The sequence below is a fragment of the Gobio gobio genome, assembly GCF_949357685.1.
Source record: "Gobio gobio genome assembly, chromosome: 7".
NCBI classification, from domain to species: Eukaryota; Metazoa; Chordata; class Actinopteri; order Cypriniformes; family Gobionidae; genus Gobio; species Gobio gobio.
The window spans coordinates 45,496,089-45,517,954 of record NC_137103.1 but is presented as its reverse complement, the minus strand read 5'-3'; the positions used below and the strand labels follow the sequence as shown (position 1 = coordinate 45,517,954).

Below are 21,866 nucleotides of genomic sequence, written 5' to 3'. Positions count from 1 at the left end.
GAGAGCTGTCTCACTCCTCCATAGGCTTTCAGAGGGACTGAAACTTGATGGCCCAGAATAGTAAGTAAAAACGTCATTTAAGGAGTCCAAATGACTACAGTGGCTCTGTATTAAGTCTATCATGAGACGAAAATACTTTTTGAGCGGAAAAACAACAAAAATAACGACTTTATCACACTATTATTGTTGTTCAATTTGAGCCTCTGACGAGAGTTCGCGGGAGTGCCACGACGCATGCGCGAGAACTGAGATTACAGCGTTCTTCTTCTACTACTACTTGACTGGCTGCTCACTCTTTCGGAGTAGGGTTAATTTCAGTTCTCGCGCATGCGTCGTGGCACTCCCGCGAACTCTCGTCAGAGGCTCAAATTGAACAACAATAATAGTGTGATAAAGTCGTTATTTTTGTTGTTTTTCCGCTCAAAAAGTATTTTCGTCACATGATAGACTTAATACAGAGCCACTGTAGTCATTTGGACTCCTTAAATGACGTTTTTACTTACTATTCTGGGCCATCAAGTTTCAGTCCCTCTGAAAGCCTATGGAGGAGTGAGACAGCTCTCAGATTTCATCAAAAATATACTAAATTATGTTCCGAAGATGAACGAAGGTCTTACATGGTTGGAACAACATGAGGGTGAGTAATTACTGACCGAATTTTCATTTTTGGGTGAACTAACCCTTTAAGAAAACAGTACTGGTTTTCAGTTCGAAAACGTATGAGCCTTCGAGTTTCCTAAGAGTGTTACAGAACATACAAGACTGGTGGAGCCGCTTTTCCACCGGACTAAACTTTTCTCTTTGTTTATTAACCGTTCCAGTCTGTGCCGATCCGAGCCGGCCGGTACGGATATGGTTTCGTTTTCTAATATGGTGCTGCGATAACGGAGCTCTTTGCAATGTAAGAGAAAAGAGTTAGTTGTTGCCTTGGTAACGCAAGAGTTTACAGACGATACGAGATGTAAATAGCGACTGCAGTATGAAGGATGACCAGATATTTCATTTAACTGTATTATTAATTTGTGTTCACATCACTCAAATAGCGTGTTTAGCAAGCTACGGAGAAACTGGCAGCCAGGTAACAGACAAGTGATCGAATCCCAAGTGTCCCTACATCTCACTACACGCATTCTAGCAGAACGGTAGTCAGGGAAAATCTTCCTTTGAAGGGCTATCTGGTCGTTCCCCTTACCCCTACCACTCCAGCCAAAAGAGAATCGAGACACCCCTAAGGGGACACGCTAAGGGAAGGGATTGAAGTGGGATTGGGCCTTAATATCTAGTATACAAACTTCCTGTTTTGACCAAAAAAACGGAAGACAAATGGTCTCGTCTTGTGACTTTGCTGGGTCTTTATCAGCAAAGCATAGCTATTAACAGACTCCCAGTGTTGTTTTTGCAATTTTTCCTTATCCTTATTGCAACAGGTTGCAACACACAAAGAAACGATGCACTTGCTAATATCTTCTTTAGCAGCTGGGGGAATTTAGAAGTTTCAAAAAGAGGACCGCTAATCCCTGCAGGTTTTCACAAAGTGGCTTGTACAAACCGTTTCACTGCCAGGATGCTGGTTTCAGGGTTCAGTGTAAGATCAGATTACTTCCAATGGCTGAAATCAGAGGAGGCGGCGTTGAGCCTATGAGACGTGAGCCTCTAAACAGCTGAGGGGTCACTGCTCTCTGTGTTCACCCTCACACATTCATAAGCCTTATCACACGTGCACGCAGCGCCCCTCTGGATCTTTTCTTTAAACGCTTCGTTTTTAGGTATTTTCCACAGTTGTGTAGCTTATTTAAGAACACTTTGCTGTACCTTCTCTGACAATGAAATGCATAGTGCATTTCAAAATAACACCATCGGCTATGTCAGTATTGTCAGATTACTCCAATTGACAGCAGTCATAACGCCATTTACATCAAATGTTGTTGCTGTTGTTTTTAAACAGAGTACGTGTGATGATTATACTTATCTAAATCATTTGTAGGGCTACACATCTACTAAGGCTGATGACAGATCCCATAAAATTATGTCCATTACCAGGAATCCTCTGCGGCGTCTGAATGCCGTCAGATGACTACGCTGCCACTGCTGCCATAAACAAAAGGTTCTGAACCTTCTGAACCTAAATGCTGAAAGTTTTCAGGAGGCCAGAAGGCTGCTGCCCTTCTCCTTAGATTTTATAGCAAGGTCTCAAGTCAAGCAATCTGCCCAGGACGAGCAATCCAACCTATCTTTAGCCACTGCGAGCAAGTGAATGGAGAGCCTGACTTATCTTCACTGCTGTCATCAAGGCTGCCAGTATTTTTAGGGGACAGCAGCAGCTGCAAAAGCATTTAACAGTCTTCTACGAACAATAACACTAGGGGTGTCTCAGGACTAAACGCCACAGAGATTGTGGGACTGCTGGAGCGTTCAAAGGAAAGCTGTCTGATAAGGCTAAAAACATCTTAAAAGGGTGCAAAATGGGCAGGTGACACTGACTAGATGTTAATGAGGAGAATATACCGCAACAAACTTACCGAGGTGGAAAAGGATTATTCTGTTAAAAAAAAAGAAAAAAACCTACAGCTGGAAGTGAGGGCCAGTGAAGCAGGAGAAGCTGGTTGCAGCGGAATGTATATTGACAGTTGTCTCTGAGGACTGGAGAGAGGTAGGTTATGTTAATGTTACAAAGTGCAGTTTCCCTGAGGTCAAAGGTCAGTCTTATTAAATTAGGAGCACACACAGGAGGTTAATCTCCTTTTAAAGTCCTAAGGGAAAAGATTGTTGATGTTATACATTTACATCTTTACCAGTTAAAACCTAATACCAGTTGGAGATTTAATAAGAGCATTTGCTTTTACTTTCTTTTTGATGTTGATTAGATTGAGGAACTTCTGAACTTCTTACAGTTTGCAGTCAATGTATAGAATTAGTGTTAAAAGCTCTTCGGTCATAGGGAGATTCTTATAAGGTAGTTTATGTGTTACATATATCATGTTTGTTGTCTTGTTTGTAGCGTAGCAAACCTCTATGCGTAGCATGAGGAATATCTAGCAGACGTTTAAGGTTCTGAGGAGGATACTTATACCCGGATCGTTTTCCTTAAGTTAGCTGTGCGTCATAGATTCACAAGACTAGCGATTCATGTGTTGTGCCATCCTAAAACAGATAAACCAGTCCTGACGAATAAACATCCCCCTGTACACCACAGAGGCCAAACTTGCAGCGTGATTGAAACTGAGAAGCCACACATTAAAAACTAATCAATGAGGGTATATTAAACCAAAATGATCTGGATTACTTCAGTTCATATGCAACAGAGGATATTTTCAGAGGAAGATATCACTTAATAGTACAGAGCACATTTTTTTTCCTGAAACAAATGACAAACAAACTAATTTTGACAATGACATTTAACAGCTAAATTCGTCACTGCATTTGCTAAAAGGGGTGTGAGAGGCATAGCATTTTTTGGTTGAGAGGTCCCCATGGGGTGTGTCCTGCGTGAGACCTGTGTTGTATGTGCACGCGTATTCTGTGGTGTGCTTTGTGATACCTGACACATGCCCCCTCACAGGTCTTTATTTAGGGCAGACTATATAAAGCACTTTCCCATTGAAATACAGCACCAGCTGTGTTAGTTATGTGTTGTGGTAGCTATTGCAATAGGGCTAAAAGATGGTTCACCTCTAGAGCTCTTCTCACACAAGGCATCATTTCTAAGAAAGTTCTGGGCATTAAGTACTCTGGTGTAATAGTATCCTTTCTCTCTGGGGAGAGCCCACACTATCAAATCCCACTAGTGCACATGCCTACACCCTAACTCAACAATTAGTTTTTAATCAGTCTGTATACTTTAGCAGATTGTTGAAGATTTGAGAAATAGCTGAAGCAGTCTTCCAAAATTATTGGGATATAAGTTTGAAAAGTTTATCTGAGAAAATATGAGAGATAAATACAGTTAACACACAATTAATGACAGGTCAAGTCAGGTGTTCATTGTTGAAAAGTTGAACCAACACTGAGCTATATTTTTTTTGTAAATTATGGAAAAAAGTAAATTGTAATCTTGCTTTAAAAATATAATTATGCAATTTATATAATATTAAACAAATTATATATACCTGTTATGAGTTGTGAAATTTGAAGAGGTGTCTCCATGATGGCAAAAAGCAACTCTGAAGTAAAACAGAGCTTTAAAATGAATTTGTTATATACAACAGAGCTTAACATACAGTAAAGCTAATGCGGTTTGATTTAGACAGTCATTTGTTAGATACAAGGCTTCCCAGGTGCAGTTGAAGACAGCATTATACAATAAACAAAGTAACATGAAATTAATTACATTAAATGATTTCCTATTTGATTGACTATTTAGGTATTGGTGGCCTCTAGACTTGTTATTTGATAAGACTGTATTTACCAGGGTTTAGTGGAATTCAAACGTGAAGAATTGACTTCATCTAACCATCTCCAAGGCCTATAAACGCTGATATTTAAAGGATTTATTCACTTTAAAACGAAAATTAGCCCATGATTTACTCACCCTCAAGCCATCATAAACATACTCCACACAGCTCCAGGGGGTTAATAAAGGTCTTCTGAAGCAAATCGATGGGTTTTTGTAAGAAAAATATCCATATTTAAAACGTTATAAAGTATATATAAAATCTAGCTTACACCAGACCGCCTTCCGTATTCCCTCCTACGAAAAAAGTGTAATGCCTCTTGCAGTCCAAAACGCTTACGTTACGTCCTAGTCAAACGTTGTATCAGTTACACTTTTTCAGTAAGTTGAATATGGAAGGTGGTCTGGCGGTAGCTAGATATTTTATTCTATAAAGTTATAAATATGGATATTTTTTATGACGGATGGATGCACTTTTTTGAGCTTCGAACTTATGGGCCCCGTTCACTGCCATTATGAAGTGTGGAAGCGTCAGGATTTTTATTAATATAACTCAGATTGTGTTTGTCAGAAAGAAAAAAGTAATATGCACCTAGGATGGCTTGAGGGTGAGTAAATCATGGGGTAATTTTCCTTTTAAAGTGAACTAATCCTTTTAAAAAAATCTCAAAACTAAGTTAGAAATCGCTCTTCTATATATTAAAATTCAGTACTGTTTGCTACCTCCATTCAAATTCAGGATTTGAACTGGAATTTAAAAGGCATTCTATATTACATTTTGAATGGTCCACAACCCTATATTTACATGCAGTATTATATAAATAATGTATGAAACTGCTGGTTATTATCAAATCATATATTAAATGTATTTTCTTTTTTATGATTTAGAGTCTTACTTGATAAACAGCTGGACAACAAAATTCTTTCAGAGTAATAAAGAGACTGAATGCCTGTAGCCTGTCAATCTGAGTGGAGGTTGGCAAGTGAGCAGGGATGGATGTGTTTGGTGGAGCGCCACGGTTCCTGGCCTACCCTCGCCCTGTGGTTGTACAGAGTGGCACAGATGCAGTTCTGAAATGCCAGATCGGTGGGGATCCCAGACCAGCAGTTATATGGGAGAGAAACAATGAGAAGATTCACCCAGAGGGCAGATACCGGGTGTTTGAGGATGGCAATGTCTACAACCTTATCATAACTTCTGTTACAATGGAGGACAGTGGACAATACATCTGTAAGGCCAAGAACTCCATTGGAGAGACTTACGCAGCAGCCACTTTGAAAGTAGAAGGTGAAGCACAGGAGATGGAATTTCGGGAGGAAAACAAGCCACGCTTCCTCATCAAGCCCCTCTCGACTAGGGTTGGACGAGGAGAGGATGCAATGTTCTCCTGTAAGCTGTGGGGAAACCCTAGACCAGAAGTGATGTGGGAGAAGGATGGCAAGAAGTTGAATGAGATCTTCGAGAGCACACATTTCACCATCAGCTATCAGGATGGAGGGTGGTTCCAGCTAAAGATTTTCAAGACAAGAGCACCAGATGGAGGGGTGTACACGTGTAAGGCCAGAAATGAATTTGGAGAGAGTCTGGCTGGGGCTGTGCTGTTGGTGGATGCCGGACCAGGACACGAAGATGAAGGGAACCGTAATGGATACACTAATGGCCACTGGAAAGCACATCAGGGAAAACAGAGAAGTGGTAGGCAAGTTGCAACAAGGCTAAAAGATGACCCACTACCAAACTCAGCCAAAGTGAAAATGTTTGCAGTGACAGAAGGGAAACATGCAAAGTTTCGTTGCTATGTAACCGGGAAGCCAAAACCAGAAATATTATGGAGGAAAGATGGGAGACTTATCTTGTCTGGAAGACGGTATCTCCTGTATGAAGACAGAGAGGGTTACTTCACACTTAAAGTTCTCTACTGCAAACAACAGGACAATGGAGTTTATGTCTGTTCTGCTTCAAACACTGCAGGGCAAACCCTGAGTGCTGTACACCTTATCGTCAAAGGTAAGAGTTATCTCATTTGAAATATGATAAATGCAGTACAATTGTATGGTTTTACCACTATACAGTCATCATAATGTTTACTATATATTTACCATTATACAGTATATATTAGTTTGACATACACTTTATATGGCCTGTACAATTAAGGAGCCAGTTGCCGTCTGTTGTGTCAAGTATTTGGTTCCCTAATCAACAGTGCATTTTATGATGATTCAGTTGTAGGAAATGCATCAAGGGAGCTTTAAAATTACCTGACCAGGCCAAACTCATTAACATGAAATAGATTCCACCCAGTCCTATATCTGCAAAGTCACTTAAGCTTTGAAAGGCCTGAGGCCCACACATGTGATAGAAATCTCTGGAGGCAAGCTCATATTTCTCACATGGACCATCAAACAGTCAAAACTGATTGCTTTGCATGACCATATTGTATAAGGCAACACCATAAACTCAAAAGGGTTTCAGGTCACCAAGGCTAAAATGAAGGTATGACTTCTAAAGCAAGCACGAACAAGAATAACAAGATGTTATTCAAAAATTTGAATAACATCAGGGATATGGTTTAAAATGTTTAAGACATATTCCAAATGTTTTCTTTCCTTTTAAAATTTTGTATTGATTTATTTAAGAAGCAATACTGAAATCCAAAGACGTTTATAAAGCATAAGTTTTCATAAATGTTATCTTGAATGTAAGCTTTACTGCACTGGCAGAATTTTCTCTACTTATATCAGTGAATTACACAAAATACCCTCATATTACAGATACATTTATTTGAAAACTAGTCTAAATATCTTAAGAGGGGTTGCTTCAAGATTTTTTAGATATTAAAAAACTGGAAAATGAGACAAAATGCAGTACAGTACAAACATTGCTTTCCAAAATGTAATAGTATAATAATACAAAAGTAACATAATTTCTGATTACAGATTACCTCAAAGCCACTATTGGATAAAGAAAAAAAAATCAACTAGACTACTCTGAATTTCCATGCATGAAAATCCATGCTGATCGAGGCTAGTGTTGTTCTAAAAGGTTATCCAGCATAGTCATGCATTTCACTAGCAAAACATGTGCTTTTTGACCAGCATGGTTTGTCTGGTGAAGCTGGTCTATCAAGGTAGTCTTGCTGACTAAGCTTGTTAAAAAGCATGGTGGGGACACCAACACATCAGTACCCAAAACACAGTTTTGTCAGTTGGGTCGGTATTTGATATTTTGTAAATGCATCATGTATCTCTGAGATAATGCAGATTTATCCTTTTTGGGTCCTTTCCGTTTGTAACAGAGCCACCAGTTCGATTTAAGCAACCACTGAATGACTTGCAAGTATGGGAGAGAGACTTGGCTGTTCTTGAGTGTGAAGTTCCTGAGGACTCTGTTCCAATCACATGGTACTTAGAAGACAGACGACTACAGCCTGGAGCCAAATATGGGATGGAAGAGTGGGGGACAAAGCGTCGACTGACAATTCGTGATATTGGAGTTGATGACGATGGGATTTATCTATGTGAGATGGCTGATGGGGGTAGAAGCATTGCAGAGGTAGCAGTCAAAGGTAAAACAAAAACGTAATATTTACACTATATTGCCAAAAGTATTTGGACACCCCTCCAAATCATTGAATTCAGGTATTTCAATCACTTACATGGCCACAGGTGTATAAAATCAAGCACCTAGGTATGCTTCTACAAACATTTATAAAAGAATGGGTCACTCTCAGGAGCTCAGTGAATTCAAGCACGGTACCATGATAGGTTGCCACCTGTGTAATAAGTCCATTCATGAAATTTCCTCACAACTAAATATCCCATGGTCAAATGGTCAACTTTTAGTGGTATTATAACAAAGTGGAAGCAATTGGGAACAACAGAAACTCAGCCACGAAGTGGCAGGCCACTTATAATCTGAGCTGAGGCGCACAGTCCGCAGAAGTTGCCAACTTTCTACAGACTCAATAGCTAGACCTACAAACTTCGTGTGGCCTTCAGATTGGCTTAAGAACAGTGCGTTGAGAGCTTCATAGAAGTGATTAATCACGCTTCTCTGTCTTGCCGTCCGATGGACGAGTCTGGGTTTGGCGGTTGCCAGGAGAACAAGACTTACCTGACTGCATTGTGCCAAGTTGTTTTTCAGGGGTTGGGCTTGGCCCCTTAGTTCCAGTAAAAGGAACTCTTAATGCTTCAGCATACCAAGACATTTTGGACAATTTCATGCTCCCAACTTTGTGTGAACAGTTCCGGGATGGCCCCTTCCTGTTCAAACATGACTGCGCACCAGTGCACAAAGCAAGGTCCATAAAGATATGGATGAGAATTTTTGGTGTGAAGGAACTTGACTGGCCTAACCTCAACCCGATAAAACACCTTTGGGATAAATTAGAGCGGAGACTGCAAACCAGGCCTTCTTGTGCCTGACCTCACAAATGCGCTTCAGGAAGAATGGTCAAAAATTCCCATAAACACACTCATAAACCTTGTGGAAAGCCTTCCCAGAAGAGGTGAAGCTGTTATAGCAGCAAAGGGTGGGCCAATTCCATATTAACCCCTACGGATTAAGAATGGGATGTCATTAAAGTCCATGTGCTTGTATAGGCAGACATCGCAAAACTGTTGGCAATATAGTGTATTTGCCATCATCTATCTGGGAAAACAAATTTATCCAATTAGCATTTGCAGTTGAATAACTTAAGGGACTTCAATCAAATGTAAACTTACTCTCTTGTAGGCACTATAGTAAGAAAGCTGCCACGAAAAGTTGATGTCCTAGAGGGAGAAAATGCAGCTTTCTGTGTGGAGGTGGAGGAGGAGGAAATGGACATTCATTGGTACAAAGACGGAACAGAGCTAAGGGAGACCCATCAGACCATTCTCAAATCTTTTGGAAGGACACACATTTTGGTCTTTGTAAACACCACACCACAAGACTCTGGTTTGGTCATGTTCTATGTGGGTAGATCAAAAACTTCATCTCAGCTACGGGTGAAAGGTATGACAACTTTTGTTTGGAATTATTAATATGTAAACACTTCTATTCTATTCTATCTAACACTTCTCTTGTACTAATTTCAGCGGCAAGGCACTGTCCACCAAGCTGTCCTATCGGGGTACAGATAAACACAGAACGAGCGAATGCAGCTCTTCTTTCCTGGTTTCCTGCACAAGACTCACGAAAGAATCCACCTTCAGGGTATATAATTGAGAGACAAGAGGTTGGCTCACAAGAGTGGCTGCAATGCTTGACCACGGACTCTGCAACCTCAGTGGAGATTCTTGGCGACAGTGTTCCGTGCGAGGCAGACTACAGATTTCGGATATGCAGTGTCAACAAATATGGAAGGAGTGGAAATGTAGAGTTCCCTCGGGCAGTTCACCTTGGTAAGCTCCTTTATAAGACTGTCCATTGTATACATATAAAGAAAGTTTATATCACTAACAAACCTAATTCCCAATTTTTCTAGTTCCAGTTGCCAGAATCCAAGCACCTCTGCAAGATGCTTTAGTACCAGAGGGCCAGGATGCCTGCTTTACCATTGAGCTCTCTGCCTCAGTTATAGGCACTTGGTTTCTAAATGGAAATCAGCTTCAAGACGATGAACGTTTCTCCATAAGGCGTTCACGTACACACCAGTCCCTACGTATTCGCGGAGTACGAGACACAGACAATGGAGCAGAGATCACCTTAATTGCCTACGGAATTCGAGATTCTGCTGCTTTGTATATACAAGGTGAATACTTAACTTTGATTTCCTCGCATTGAGATATATTTATGAGGATATTAACAATTATATATTCCTCTTAATCAGCTCCACTGGTAAAATTCACTCCACTTTCTGAAATGGATCGAAACAAATTTGTGGAGGTTGGCAACCCTATAGTACTCTACTGTGAGCTGTCAGATCCTGAGGCTCCAGTGCGTTGGTATAAGAATGGTGTTGAACTTCAATCAATGGAAGGTCTGCATATCCAATCAGAAGGTACAATGAGGAGGATTGTCATCCAGTCAGCGGATTTCTCCCACTCAGGAGTGTACAGCTGCGACGCTATTGATGACGTCATCAGGTTTAATGTGGAGGTTGAGGGTGAGTCATTTTTGTCATTTCTTATTTCTCCTTACTTTGAAGCAGCTTCATAATGTTGACTTGTCTCAAATTTAAGAATGAAGGCATTTATTAATGCATACAATTTCATTCCTATGATTGAAAATCAAGTGAATATGTCCAATAAAAGAATCTTGCACTTGCAAGTCTCTAAAGTTTACTAAATACTGCTGAATGAAAACACATATAGCTCCACCAGTGAGGTTCTCAGTTCTTCCGGAGGGTGAGAGGAACAAATCCATTGAAGCAGGCTCAGCGATAGCACTGCAATGTGAGCTCTCAGATCCACTCGCCCACGTCTCCTGGTACAAAGATGGTGCAAAACTTCTGCCACAAAGTGGACTAGACTTCAAATCCGAGGGCACAAAGAGGGAACTCTTTGTCCAATCAGCTGAATTTTACCACTCAGGGGTGTATAGCTGCAAGACAAGGGGTGATGCTGTCCACTTCAATGTGGATGTTAAAGGTGATTTATATTTTTACATTTTCATTTTGCCAGATAACTAACAAATGGCAAGACAATGGCAATGTTGATTAAGACTGTACAGATGTTAAAATACATTTCAAATTAAATGTAAAAAATTACTATTCAAATCATAAAGTGGGACTTAAAACACTCTAAAATATCCATAGCCCCACCTGTGAGGTTCTCAGCTGTCCCAGAGGTTAAGCGGAGAAAGTGCATTGAAGCAGGCTGCCCCATTATTCTGCAGTGCGAGATTTCAGACTCTACTGCACAGGTCCAGTGGTACAAAGATGGGGATCAGCTCCTTATAGAATCTGGAGTAGACATCAAATCAGATGACTGCATGAGAACACTCAGTATTGAGTCAGCACACCCATCTCATGCCGGTGTGTACAGCTGCTCAACAAAGGATGATGTCATCAAGTTTCATGTGGAGATAAGAGGTGATTTGCCATCTTTATTCCTGACTCACAAATTAACAGTATGTCTTCTTGCAATTATGCCACTAGCAATCACTGCTTTCTGTGTTGCACTTGCGTCACATTCTTTAGTAATGTTTCAAAGATTTTATGTTGTACAATACCTCTGTCTCCATTTGTTTCTGCTTTAGTTTTACAATTTTGGATGATCTTTTAAGTCATTATGTTCTTGTGTATTCAGTTGTTACATTACATATTATCTTAAAGCAATAGGTCCTTTAATCTGGATAATTTCTTGTAATTCTTGATGATTCTGATACGAACCATCATCTGTAGCTGCAGCAGTGAGATTCTCAGCTGTTCCGGAAGCTGAGAAGAATATATGCGCTGAAGCTGGTGGCCACTTTGAACTCCGCTGTAAGGTCTCAGATCCTACAGTCCATGTCCGTTGGTTCCACAACAATACACAGCTCCAGCCAGAGAATGGTTTGGATATTCAGTCAGAGGGAGATGCAAGGACACTGGTAGTCAATCCAGCTGAGCCAAGTCGTTCTGGATTGTACAGCTGTGAAACATCTGACGACTCTGTCCAGTTCACTGTGGATATCAAAGGTGATTAGTGACTTTTTGAGAAACGTATACATCCAGTAACACATTTGCAAAACTAGATGCACACTAACAATCAAGCTTTTTTTGTTGTCTGCGTCTCCTTAGCATTGCTGTTATGGACATGCCTCTCACCATGCATCCAATTTATGGGCAGTGATTTGATACAGATATTACGTTTTGCATTCCTTTATTGAACTTGCTTCTTGGCAGATGGTCTGAGAAATCACAGATTAGGCAGTCTAGATAACTTTTTAATGAAGAATATTAATTCTGTATATTCTTTAACAATGCAACGGATCACCTTTAGACCCATCGGTGATGTTCTCAACATTGCCAGACACTGTGAAGAACCAGATGCTTGAGGCAGACTACTCCACTGATATGCACGGTGAGATCTCAGATTCAAATGCCAAGGTGTGTTGTTACAAGGATGGTGTAGAGCTCGTCTCAAAAAGTCAGCCTCAAATCAAATTGGAGTGTACCAGGAGGACGTTAGCTGTCAAGACAGCACAGCCCGCAAACTCGGGATGGTACGACTGTGTGAGAACGGGTGATGTCATCCAGTTTAATGTACAAGACCAAGGTGATTTTCAAATATTTGCTTCTAATCTTCTTAATGTTTTTGTGTGACAACTAACAACTGTGTGCTCTAGCTTTTTTATTCTCTTTAAATGTATTCTGACTATGTTACTTGATCATGCCCTTGGCTTCAGTGGCCATAATTGGTTGTCTTTCTGCGTTTTGAAAAATAGTAACTTACATTGAATAAAGCATTCCTCTGTCAATGGTCATCTGTAGTGCCACCACCAACATTTTTGGCTGATCCTGAAGTTGAGTTGACCAAATGCACTGAAGAAATGGAGCCTGCTGCAGGGCATTATGAGATCTCAGATCCCACTCCATATGTCAGCCAGACCAAGGATGAGGAGGTCGTGGTTCCTCAATCTGAACCTGCAGCTGAATTTGAACCTGAATTGGAACTTGAATCTAAATCTGAATTTGATCCTGAAAGTCACTCAGATGCATCCAGAGGAACTTTAATCATCCACTCACCTGAGACGTCTCTTTGTGAAGTAAACAGCCCAAAGACACCAGATGATCCCATCCAGTTTGTAATGGACCAAGGTGGTTTGCCACTTATTTGTACGCCATTCTGAATTAGGAACATTGACATGACTGAAGCAAGTCAGTTATTGTTTTCTTTGTGGCTTTCCTAACAGCAGAACTGTCTCACTATGAGGTGTTCAGTGGTGAGAACTATGATGACTCTGCCCAGTGCACTGTGGATATAAAAGGTGATATAATGCTACCTCAACCCAAGCACTTAACCCAGCACCTCTGTGCCACTAACAAGGGCGGTTTTAACTATCCAATGGCTCTTCCTGGAGATGCTGGTCCCCTGCATCTTGGTTACCTACCCAAAACAGCTCCTAAAACTAATCCATGCTATCATGTCTTTATCCAACATCCAGTTGGTCTGCAAACCCTTCTTCCAAACTAACACTCATTCTATAGACTTACAAATCTTCATTCTTCATTGAAGCACATTTCATTTAAACTTATACTGTACACCATCTACATTTGCTTGAGTCATCTTGTTCATGTTCCATTCTGAATCATCATCAGTACTGTGCTGACTGTATTATAGAGAACTGGAATACGGAATGAATGGATGAGTGAATGAAAGTTGGTGATCTGACTTCTTGCGTAATCATGTTTTGTTTTTAATATGTGTTTTAACCAATGTGTTTGAATTGTTTTAGACCACTATTTGATATGGTCATCTCTCTTACATTTTTACAATCTTGAAATAATCTTAAAAATTAACCAATCAATAAAACTACGTCTTTAAAAGCTTTTCTGATTACGAAGACAGAAAAGTACTTCAACTTTTCTTTGTGTAAACCATTCAACTATAGAAGAGTTCCTGAGAAGATCAGGAACTGAGGCTGAGGTCAGATCTGAAAAAGAGAACAACAAACTCACTGTGGAAAGATCTGGAGAAGTGACCCAAGTGTCCATTCCAACAACCTTCAGACTGACTGAAGGGGAACCACAGCCACAACCAATGCTACCACCACAGCTACAACCAATGCTACCAACACAGCTACAACCAATGCTACAACAACAGTTACAACCAATGCTACAACCACAGTTACAACCAATGCTACAACCACAGTTACAACCAATGCTACAACCAATGCTGCAACCACAGATAGAACCAGTGCTACAACCACAACTGCAACCTAAGCTACAACAGTTGCAACCACAACTGCAACCAACGAACCAGACCAGTACTTCAATTTCTGAAGATGAAGGCTCAAATCACATCACAATACAAGAGAGAGACATGGATCAAGATGTCTTAGCTTTTAAGGTGGATGTTGAAGGTGATTTAAATAGTTAGCTCCATCATTCTGCAAATAATGATGAGAGCAAAATATATGCCATTGACATTTACCACCTAACAACCAATTAACGTCATTCGTCTTTTTGGATCCATTTACTGAATTTAAAAACAAAAACAGCCTTGTTCTATAATGTAGCTGCATTTCATAATTATTCACCAGTAAAATTCTATCACCAAATATTTATCTAACAAAGATCATCTCACTAAAAAAAAATGCTATTGTATCATCTCAAATCTAACTTCTAGCAGAAAGAGCAACATTTTGATATAGGTAATAAAAAAAAACACTAAGTTACAAACCTAGGGTAAGTTATAGTAAGTTTATTTAGCTTAGATAACTTAAAATATGCAATGTAATGTGTCATAATTGTAATACATGTCTCTTTTCATATAACTTGAAATATCCCTAGCTTCGAGGACAAATTCCACACCAATTTGTGGAATGGATGAGAGCTTGCCCATTGATGCAGACTGTTCCAGTGCACTGATAACTGAGAGCTCTGACCGTACAACTCAAGAAAAATCTATATCCTGCCAACAAGATGAAGCAACCGTGATATTCAATAAACCTACAACACAGAAAGAGCTCATCCAGTCATCAAATATGTGTCTGCAAGAAGCACATATTACCAAGGATGAATTTGTTTATCAAGAGGAACTGAAAGGTGATTTAAAGCTATGTTTAACACAGCATTAATCAACAAAAGCAACTAACTTCGTCTGGCTTTTTGCTTAAATGTTCTGTACCCAGATCAATCCAAATTGATTCACACTTATACTCTTGCTAGATAACTCACTATAAAACATTGCTTTGTCCCCTCAAAACTGAAGAATCTGGACATAAAGAAGAATTATTTACACAACCACTTGAAACTGCAGTTGTCAGACCCATTGAAGGTGATTCTCCAGTTCATTGGTACAATGAAGGAATACAAATTTACTCTGAAAATGGATATGTTCTTGAAATGGACGAAGGTGTACGAAGACTGAATGCTCCAGCCACTGACTTGGGTCAATCAAAGGATGATGACATAATATTTAAGGTGGATGTCAAAGGTGATTTTAAACTAGTTTAAATCCACACAGCTACATAATCAGTTCCAGTCATTCAAGCATTATTAAAAAAATCAACAACAAAAAAATCATACATTAAATTATTTTTAGATTTAAAAAAATGTATCATATCAAAGTAGTAATTGATACTCATAAAACATTTAATGTAGTATAGCCTCTCATTTTTCTTATGAAGCAAAAATATAAACATTTCCCTGTCATGCACACTGTAAAAAAAAATCAGGTCTCCAATTGAAAAATTTCTAGTGACCGATCACATCTAAATTTTTCAGTTGGCCAAACTGAATTTCTGTGAATTGATGCAATTTAATTCAATTAAAATTCAAGAAATTCAATTTGGCCAACCAAAAAATGTAGATGTGATCGGTCACAAGAAAATGTTCAATTGGAGACCTGAATTTTTTTTACAGTGCATGTTACATGTTAATTATAAAAACATTTATTTTTAAAATGACCTGTTTAGTTCAAACTATCTGCTTACATTAAAACATATTAAATTAAACCCCTTAGCTACAACTTTGCAAACTTCAACTATCCGTGAGACTGAAAGGAGCGAGTCAAATGATGAAACAGGCATTGCTAATTTTCCACAACCTGTGGTATCAAGCACAATGGCAGAGGTGTGCTGGTTCAAGGAAGGTGAGGACCTCCAACAATGTGATGTTATCACCCAATCTGAGGAAACTCTTGTTGTCAAAACAGCCGAGCTGTCTCACTCTGGGGAACATGCTTGTGAGACAGATGATGTCACCGTCCAGTTGGCAGTGGACCTACCAGGTGATTCATCAGTCATCTACGCCAGCTCAATCCATCCGATTACCAAACTAACCACTTCAATCATGCAATTGTCACTAACTTTGTAGAATATTTTGTTCAAATAAATGCCAGACTAATAGGTTGTTGTAAGATGTTGCACCGCTAATGACTTTTTATCCAAGATAGTGTTTTCCCATTTACCTTTCATAGCAGCATATTGTAAAGTTAAAATAAACATTACAATTATTTACATTGTCTAAAGTAAAGAAACTTGTACAGTAATTGTCTCCAACAGATATCTATTTAAAAAAAGATCCTGTTGATATATTACTACTATTACTACTACTACTAATATATAACAAGCATTATATATGGTATACTGAGGAAATTACAGTCCCATCACTAACAAATGTGGCCTGATTCTAAAGGCAAAGGCCTGATTCATTTAGACAGGTAACAAAACTAAATTTGTTTTAAGTATGTTTGTCTTTGATGTTTGTTTCTCATGTTTTGTCTTTGTTGTTAAATATCTGTGACTTTCCATGTTGTCCTTTACTCTTGCGCTACTAATCTTTCATCTTATATTCTGAAGTTTGAGAATGTCTGTTTTCTGTGTTGTATTTTCATTTTATTGATCATTACAGTTAATCGTCAGCATATTCTTGAAGCCATGTTCATGCCAATGATTGTAATGATTCTTGAGAATCGAGTTGAGAAAAACTATAAATATAAAATTAAATCTATGTTTTATAAAAAGACAAAATATAAAAGTAAATGTGTCTGTACAAAATTGTCTGTAGCTCCTCCAGTGATGTTCTCCAGTGTCCCTGAGGCTCAAAGGACCAAATGCATTGAGTCAGGAAAATCCTTTAATCTGCAATGCGAAGTCTCAGACCCTGATGCGCAAGTCTGGTGGTACAAAGATGGGAATGAGGTGCTTCCTCAAGATGGTATTGTCACTGTGAATGAGGGAGCAATGAGAACACTCTCTGTGCAAACAGCTGAATTATGCCACAGCGGGACATACAGCTGCCAGACAAATAATGATGTCATCACATTCCATGTGGAAATCAAAGGTGATTTGATGCTTTCTATCATGAAGACACCCCATGAGATGTGTGTAAATCAAGTCAAGCCAAGCAATATCCTGAATTTAACCATATAAAGTGGTTATTCAGAAGCAGAAGGCAAATATTTTGGCCTTTAACCCTCAAAAGCAGCTTGACATGTTAACTGATCACTCAAGCACACGCATTTATAAATAGAAGAAACACAACATAATAGCCAGTGATTTTCCAGTAAATCATGCAGTTCTTTCTCTATGCCATTCACAACTCTGTAGCTCCATCACTGAAGTTCATTCCAATTTCAGAAGTGGAGAAGAACAAGTCCACCGAAGTAGACTCACCAATTGTTCTGAAATGTGAGCTACCAGACGCCAGTGCTCAGGTGCTCTGGTGTAAAGATGGTAGAGAGCTGGCCCCAAACCCTGGGCTCACTTTCCAAACAGATGGAAATATGAGGAAACTTACTGTTCAATCAGCAAAACTGTCTGATACTGGAAACTACACCTGTCATGTTCCAGGTGATACCTTATCATTCAAGGTGGACGTTCAAGGTGATTTTCACAACACTACCACACAAATTCACTATTCAAATTATAATGTGCTTTGTATTGTTTCATGGCCCTATATACTGTATATATTCTTTTAATTTCTAATCACTCCCTGTCGGAAAAAAAATCTATCTCCTATAACATCTTTTACCATTGATTTAAACCCTGCTTCTCTCACTTCTTGATAACTGGGCAAATCCTGTTACTAACACATCTGTAGGTCAAGACTGCCTAAATGTTTTTTCAACAGATTTGTACTTTTTTCCACAAATTGATTTGTCCATAATCTACAATTTTATTTACATTTTCCAAATTTCCATAGCTCATCCTGTTAGGTTCTCAGCACTCCCAGAAATTGCAAGGAACAAGTTTATTGAAGCAGGCTGCCCCATCATACTTCAGTGTGAAATCTCAGACCCTACTGCCCAAGTTTCCTGGCTCAAAGATGGAGTTGAACTCCAACAAGACAGTGGACTTGACATTCAATCAGAGGGCACTATGAAGACAATGATCATCCATTCCGCCGAGCTCAAACACTCAGGCGTGTACAGCTGTGAGGCTGTGGATGATCGCATAGCATTCAAGGTGGATGTTGCAGGTGATTTTGAGTCTATATACTTTTTCTCAAAACCACTAACAATGTGTCAAATAACGCTTCATCCACTAAATGCTGTTTGCCCTTAGCAGATTTTAACAAAGAAAACATTAATAACCAAATAATCAAAGCCCCATTTTGCTAAATACTACAATAATCTCCTCACCCCTTTTGCTGACACAAACAATAACACTATATAAAAAAGGATTGTAAAGGTTTTTGAACATCTTTCGAAACGCTTATTGCTATACAATATCACGTTATTGTATAGATGATGTCACCTAATTTAGACCTGCTCATTAAGTTATATGTTCAGAAGAATATGCTTCAGAACTACAGTAGCAAATAACATGAGAGATCAACTCATAATATACACACGGAAAAGTGTCTCATTCATTAGCCGTACGTAAGTTTTAATCTTTTTCATTATTTCATTTCATTATTTCTCATCGATTACCTGGATATATAACTTAGAAAGGCTTTTAATTTTTTTATTTTTTTTTGGTAATTCTATGAATTTTGACTGAACAAAAATCCTCTTAGCTCCACCAGTGATGTTCTCAGCTGTTCCTGAGATTGAGAAGAACAAGTCCGTTGAAGCAGGCTGGCCAATCATTCTCCAATGTGAGATATCTGATCCTACAGCCCTGGTCCAATGGTACAAGGATGGATTACAGCTCCTACCTCATTCTGGGGTTTACATCAAATCACAGCACACCATGAGGACACTGGTTATCCAATCAGCAAATGTATCCCACTCTGGGTTTTACAGTTGTAATACTGCTGATGATATCAGCGAATTTTTTGTGGATGTTAAAGGTGACATATAAACCATATCCAAAGTATTCTGTTATATAACTAACAAATACATCAACTTTGTAGAATTGAGTTTCCATTGGGTGAAAGCATTCTTCTCTACCTTTCAACAGATCCATTCTGCTGCTTTTATGGGCTCCTTAACCATTTCCCTAATGCAGGAATATTTTTGAAGCTTCACAAGTTTGTTTGCAATTTTTCCACCAACTACTGCCATTCTTAGATGCTATTTAACCAGCATCTTGGTTCTCTTTACTTAAAAACATAAATAATAATAATAAAAACATTTACGCTGGTCAAGCATGCCTTGTAACCATTATTATCTGTGCTTAACAGCACCTCATTCTCACAAAGCTTTCATTAACTGTATTCTCTTTTTCTTTGTATTTCATTTGGCTTTTAGAGTGGAGAAAGAGTTCTACAGGGCTGGCCAAGCAATCGTCATCAGTGCTTGAATTGCATGCTTGACATGCCATACTTGTGTGACTAAGTAAAAGCAGCATAACAAAAAAATATAATGTCCACTTCCTTCTCATTGCAGCACCTCCTGTGACATTTGCCTCCATACCAGAAGACGATCTGCACAGAAATATTGTGGAACAAGACAATCTACTTCTTTGCTGTCAAGTGTCCAGGTCAGATGCTACTGCACAATGGTACAAGGATGGAGTAGAGTTAAAGTCTAGTGACAATGTCCTCATAGAGGCAGAAAACACTTTACGAAGGCTGATCATCCTGTCAGCTCAGCTGTCAGATTCTGGAACATATACCTGTCGTGCTGGAGATAGTGCCTTAATATTTAAAGTTAATGTAAGAGGTAAGTAAAATGCGTCTATATTTCTACCAACAAGTTAAAATCTGGTAAAATTACATTTGTAAGGCTATTTTCTTTGTTTTGCTTTACAGAACCTCCAGTGATGATTGTATATCCCAAGGAAGATGTCCACCTTGATCGCCATGTTCCTGAAGAAATTGTCCTCAGCTGTGAACTTTCACGACCAAATGGAAAGGTGACTTGGTTCAAGGACGGACAGAAACTACAAGAGAGTGAAAACATAAAGCTAAAGACAGAGGGTCCTTATAGACGGTTAAAAATTCTGCGCAGTGGTGTTGAGGACTCTGGAGAATATGTCTGTGACACAGCTGATGATTCAATATTCTTCAATCTAAACATAAAAGGTATCAAATTCAGGTTTAAATATAGCATGTACAAGAAAAAGGGATTTGTGATAATAATCTGAAAGTTATTCAATTGAATAAGATTACACTTTTTTATTCTTGGAATAATATTCTCTAGTGAATTGCATGAATTGTGTGTAATAAGATCAGGTACATTTTGATGTCATGTTAACTTTTGTGGCGTGTTCCCCCTAAAGAACCACCAGTGCGCATAGTTTCTCCAAGCCAGTCCCAAATGGAACTTTGCCAACAGACTTCGGAGAGGATGGTCTTGAGCTGTGAAATCTCTAGACCCAATGCCACAGTACGTTGGTATCGAGATGGTCTTGAAGTGGAGGAGAGTGACAGCCTAATTCTGGAGGTTGATGGTGTCTATAGGAGGCTTATTATCCCAAAACCTACCGTCAAAGACTCTGCAGAATATGTCTGTGACACCGCTGACGACTCGGTAACCTTCTTTGTAAATATTGCAGGTATGCCAAAGACCCCATGATTTAATCATTCATAATTTAAGACAACTTTCAGTTCTCAGTGTCAATAATTACTTAATTTCTTTGTGTAGAGCCACCAGTTCGATTTATTCGGCCAAGGAAAATGACCTATGCAGTAGAGAAACTTGTTGGAGACATTGTGGTCCTTGAATGTGAAGTGTCTCGACCAAATGCTGAAGTTAGCTGGAAGAAGAATGGAGACGAGATTGAGGAGAACAGCAACATTACTATCACAGAGGATGGCACAAGTCGACAGTTAACTATTCACTGTGCAGCTTTTGATGATGCAGGGCAATATGTCTGTGATGCCAGAGATGATGTAATGGATTTCCTGGTGAAAATCAAAGGTACATTTACAATTTACATTACAAAAAAAAAAAAAAAACACTGCCGAATCTATCACTGCAACCAACTACAATTCTTCTCTCATCCTTCCAGATCCACCACTGAAAATTCTGCGGAAAGCTGACATAGAAACAAAACGCCAGTTTGTAGTATCTGATGCGATTGTGTTAAAATGTGAGATCTCAAGAGCAAACGGGGTGGTCAGTTGGCTTAAAGACAATGAGAAGATTGAGGGAAAGGAGCATTTAATCTGTGAAGAGGAAGGGACATTCAGATCTCTGATTGTCCTGAGTGCTGAGTTGAGGGACTCAGGGGAGTACATTTGTGATGCACAAGATGATAAAGTTGTCTTCACTGTCACTGTAGAAGGTACTACTTGTTAAAAGGCAATGTACACAAAAAATGCTAAACTTTTTAGGAGAACAACAGCTTGTCATTGGGACAGCATCCTCAAAAGTACAGGCAAGGCAAGTTTATTTATAAAGCACATTTCATACACAATGGTAATTCAAAATGCTTTACATATAAAATGAATTAAAATAGTCAAACAGATGCATATAAGAAGAAAAAATATAATAACAATAAAAGCAGAGA

The 21,866-nt window shown here is 39.0% G+C and overlaps 2 protein-coding genes across 2 annotated transcripts in view; both read left to right on the top strand.

Moving 5' to 3' along the window:
• The window catches only part of tfpia (tissue factor pathway inhibitor a), a 1,059,262-nt gene that overhangs the window by 527,266 nt on the left and 510,130 nt on the right, over positions 1-21,866 (top strand). The gene's annotated exons all lie outside the window — the stretch shown is intronic.
• The window catches only part of obsl1b (obscurin like cytoskeletal adaptor 1b), a 38,157-nt gene continuing 18,601 nt past the window's right edge, over positions 2,311-21,866 (top strand). The window contains exons 1-22 of the mRNA XM_079822330.1: positions 2,311-2,650; positions 5,279-6,398; positions 7,687-7,956; positions 9,126-9,386; positions 9,470-9,775; positions 9,859-10,125; positions 10,204-10,479; positions 10,688-10,963; positions 11,131-11,406; positions 11,719-11,994; positions 12,299-12,574; positions 12,790-13,116; positions 13,212-13,286; positions 17,032-17,307; positions 17,604-17,849; positions 18,169-18,444; positions 18,985-19,260; positions 19,799-20,074; positions 20,164-20,436; positions 20,634-20,909; positions 20,999-21,274; positions 21,366-21,641. Of these exons, the coding sequence (XP_079678456.1) occupies positions 5,384-6,398; positions 7,687-7,956; positions 9,126-9,386; positions 9,470-9,775; positions 9,859-10,125; positions 10,204-10,479; positions 10,688-10,963; positions 11,131-11,406; positions 11,719-11,994; positions 12,299-12,574; positions 12,790-13,116; positions 13,212-13,286; positions 17,032-17,307; positions 17,604-17,849; positions 18,169-18,444; positions 18,985-19,260; positions 19,799-20,074; positions 20,164-20,436; positions 20,634-20,909; positions 20,999-21,274; positions 21,366-21,641 (6,352 nt within the window). The 5' untranslated portion in view covers positions 2,311-2,650; positions 5,279-5,383. The remainder of the gene's footprint in view (positions 2,651-5,278; positions 6,399-7,686; positions 7,957-9,125; positions 9,387-9,469; positions 9,776-9,858; positions 10,126-10,203; positions 10,480-10,687; positions 10,964-11,130; positions 11,407-11,718; positions 11,995-12,298; positions 12,575-12,789; positions 13,117-13,211; positions 13,287-17,031; positions 17,308-17,603; positions 17,850-18,168; positions 18,445-18,984; positions 19,261-19,798; positions 20,075-20,163; positions 20,437-20,633; positions 20,910-20,998; positions 21,275-21,365; positions 21,642-21,866) is intronic.